The 3,748-nt window shown below is 51.0% G+C and overlaps 1 protein-coding gene across 1 annotated transcript in view; it reads left to right on the plus strand.

Annotated features, from left to right (window-relative positions):
* Nucleotides 1-3,398, plus strand: part of LOC102859956 (protoheme IX farnesyltransferase, mitochondrial-like) — a 147,518-nt gene extending 144,120 nt beyond the window's left edge. The window contains exon 7 of the mRNA XM_006901553.1: nt 2,995-3,398. Within this exon, the coding sequence (XP_006901615.1) occupies nt 2,995-3,398 (404 nt within the window). The remainder of the gene's footprint in view (nt 1-2,994) is intronic.
* Nucleotides 3,399-3,748: the final 350 nt, after the last annotated feature.

A 3,748-nucleotide genomic window follows, 5' to 3' on the forward strand; every position in this document is an offset into this window, starting at 1 on the left:
TTTCTTCTGACATCCATTTTGGTCTTTTCTTCCTCTTCTGTCTTTGTAATGACCGTCTGCACTCTTTCTGGATGATACATTTAACATCCTCCCGCAACTCATCTGGTCTTCGCTCATTAGTGTTCAAGGCCTCAAACCTGTTCCTGAGATGATTCTTGAAATTCAGGTGGTATGAAATTAAAGTCATATTTACTGAAATAGGAACTCTAAAATAAAACATTCATTATTCAAGACATTTGACTATGGAGAGAGCATAAGAAACTATGGCTAAGATTGAGAAGCACGGAAATGCCAGAATACTAATTTTGCCTTCCTAAATCTATACCTAGAGTAGGAAGTTGACCTTCTACAACAAGCACTTCAGGTCCTCCTCAGTTTCAGCAAGCAGGGTTGTGTCGTATGCATAACGCAGATTGTTGATGAGTCTTCCTCCAATCTTCATGCCACATTTCTCCTCATAGAGCCTAGCCTCCTGGATAATCTGTTCTGCATATAGATAGTGGTTTCCCCCTTTCCTCCTTACCCGCCCCCTTCTTTACCTCTTCCCCTTTTGAACATTTATACATACCTTGCTCAGTTATCCTATTTCTCCAGTAGTGACTTTACGCAATGTTTGTCCTTACAAGACTTATTTCACTCAGCATAATGCTCTTTAGACTCCTTTATGTTAATATAGTATTGTTTGTGTTCTATAGTATTTTATTAAATCATTGTTCCTTAGTGCTACATAGTATTCCAATTTGTAAATGTACCACAATTTCTCAATCCATTTGTTTATTCATGGGCATTTGGGCTGTTACCATTTTCTTGCTGTCGTGGGTGATGCTGCTGTGAACATCGATGTACAAGTGTTTATAGGCAGTGACTTTCAGAAGATGATCCATGCATCCTGCGGTGCCCCCTCGCCATTTCTCCCGCCAGATCCCACAGTGCCCCCTCGTTCTAGCACAGCCACCACACTCACCTTCCTTTAGTTTTTACAGTTAGCATCTGGTAAAATTGCCTCCTTTTTTTCTTGTGGGGTACAGTTCTGTGAATGCTAACTCCTGAGCTAACCCTTCAGTGCCTTGAAAGGCCCGTGCATCTTGCTGCCCCAGGCCGGTGTGCTCCTCCTCCCCAGGCCTGGCTTGACCAGGATGCATCTTCCACAGAGAAGGCTCCCCAGGTCCCTGGAGCCGGGGCACCTCCTCCTGCTGTGGATCCTCATTGCCCTTCGGAGCGTTTTCGAGTGGTGATTGTGGTCTCCTTCTTGTGGCACTTCACTTGTCCCTACTTCCTGAGCTAGAGGACAGCCCCATGGCAGCAGGAGAAAGATGCCTGTCTCCTTCCGTGTGGTTTACTGCTTCTGAAAACCCGCTGGAGGGTCAGCTGTGGGTCAGCTCCGAGTCAACGGCACACAACAACAACAACATATGTAGGGAGTTGGGCTGGGGCTCAGAGCAGGGTGGGCAATCTCCCTCCAAATATTCAGCCTCTGAAACCCCCTGGACATTCAGCTAGGAGTCTCTTCTGATATCTGTATGTGTACATGGCTGTACTCCCTGGGACCTCCCACATCTACTTGCAAGTTATCGTTAGTCACTCCTGCTGTTAAAAGACTGTATTTGTTAAAGCATTTACCATTGTTGTCGGGTGGGTGCCGTCAAGTCGACCATGACTCAGTGACTGAACTACAGAGCTGAACCCTGCGCTGTCCTGTGCCCTGCTCGCCATCCCTGCCACGCTCGAGGGTCTTCTTATTCTTGCTGTCTCATGTTTTTCTGTAGGGATTATAAGACCTACCTTCAAACCTTGTTTAACACAATAGCCACTGACGTCAAGCAGATTCTGACTCATAGCAACAAATGGTGTGACGCACTGTGCAACTAGGGCCTCCTCCAGTCCCATTTAAAAAAAAAAGTCACTGCCGGCCGGTCAGTTCCAACTCAGAGTTGCCAGGATTCCGGGATTGTAAATCTCCATGAGAGCAAACGGCCCTGTGTCTGCCTCAGAGCTGCTGGTGGATTCAAACTGCTGAGACACGGCTTTGGATTAGCAGCCCAGCTCTGTACACTGTGCCAGCAAAGCAAGGCCAACGTCAGGGTTAAATGAGCCACACTACAGGGAGCTGTCAGTTACACAGTGGAGGAATGGTAGTCTCCCTTCCACCCCAGGCTGTTGTGTGAGCGGCCGCTCCCCCCATGGCCAGAGGGGCCCTGCTCCCTCCTGAGGAGGAGACTGGGTCCTTTGAATGGTTTTCAGGGTATGACTGTGTGACTATGTCCTTGTTGGGAAAAAATTGCAAAACCATAGACAAGTCTTCTTTCTACTCTAGAATCCTATTCCTGTGTGCCAAAGGGCATGCTGGCCCGCTCCATGTTAGAACACGATCTGTGCTAAGGCTTCCTGCTTGCCGGACCTTGGGCCCAGATGAGTCTGCAAAGTACCAAGGGGAATGCCAGGCGCCAGCCCTGAAAGTCCTTGCCCAGGTGAAGCAGACAGGCTAACAGTACAGGCCAGGTGTGAAATGCTGACCAGGGGGTGTGCAGCACATTGATGTCACTGATGCCTTGGGGTGACAGAGGCTCGCAGGGGGAGCCCGTCCTGTGGTGTCCTCCTCCCTGGAGCGTCCTGACCAGAGCCTGCTACTTTGAGTGTTCCTAAGTGTTCAGGAGCTCCAGGTTGTCACCACTCCGTAGTCAGGAGCCATAGAGGCTACAGGGCCTGGGCAGCATGGCCCTAAGGCCAGGTGCCTCCCATCCCTCCCCAGACTCAAACGTCTCCCATTGGTCAGAGTGCTGGAAGGTGTCTAGAGGGCATGCACCAGCCCCTAGCCCTTCCTTCAAGTGGGGGATTGTTTTGGGGGACACAAGATGAAAACAGAGCAGTGAATCCACAATCCTGAAGGAAATCCAGAGCCCGCACCTCTGAGGGCCCAATGAGGACATGGTGCTCTTTGTGCATCTCTGCTTACAACATGTCTCTGTTCCCTCTTTCCTCCAACCCTGTGCACAGGAGCCTTTCTTCTGGGAGGAATCCTGTACTCCTGGCAGTTCCCTCACTTCAACGCCCTGAGCTGGGGCCTCTGGGAAGACTATTCCCGTGCGGGTTTCTGCATGATGTCGGTCACACACCCCGGCCTGTGCAGGCGCGTGGCCCTGCACCACTGCCTTGCGCTCATCGGATTGTGCACCACCGCCCCGCTCCTGGACGTCACCACGTGGACCTTCCCCGTCATCTCCCTGCCCATCAACTTGTACATCTCCTACCTCGGCTTCCGGTTCTACAGGGATGCGGACAGGAAGAACTCCAGGAAGCTCTTCTTCTGCACCCTGTGGCACCTGCCACTGCTGCTGCTGCTCATGCTCACCTGCAAGCGGCCAGAGGACAGGAGAGGGGACAAGGAGCCCCGGGGCTGACCGAGGCTCGGCTGGTGGGAGAAGGAGCAAACCTGCTGGACACACAGGGAGGTGCGCAGTTCAGTGCTGCAGAAGCGGAGCGGCCAGTAAAACGAACTGTCAAAGAATTTGGTGCTCAAAGATCCCCTAACAGTTTTGTTACTGTTATTTTTAAATCTCAGAAACACCCTTCAAATAAGGGAACAGGTTGGTTCAATTGATGAATATGAAGAAAAGACATATTTTTTTCCTTCTCTACATCTCTTCCTCCGCCCCCTCTGCGCTGTCTTCTGTGAGCAGCTGGGCACCACAGGTTCCTCTCCCCTCCCCTCTGCCCCACCCAGCCCACTCATGGCACACGCCCAGGCCCA

This window comes from Elephantulus edwardii, unplaced genomic scaffold, assembly GCF_000299155.1.
Source record: "Elephantulus edwardii isolate Elephantulus edwardi_28Jun2011 unplaced genomic scaffold, EleEdw1.0 scaffold00330, whole genome shotgun sequence".
Taxonomy (NCBI): domain Eukaryota; kingdom Metazoa; phylum Chordata; class Mammalia; order Macroscelidea; family Macroscelididae; genus Elephantulus; species Elephantulus edwardii.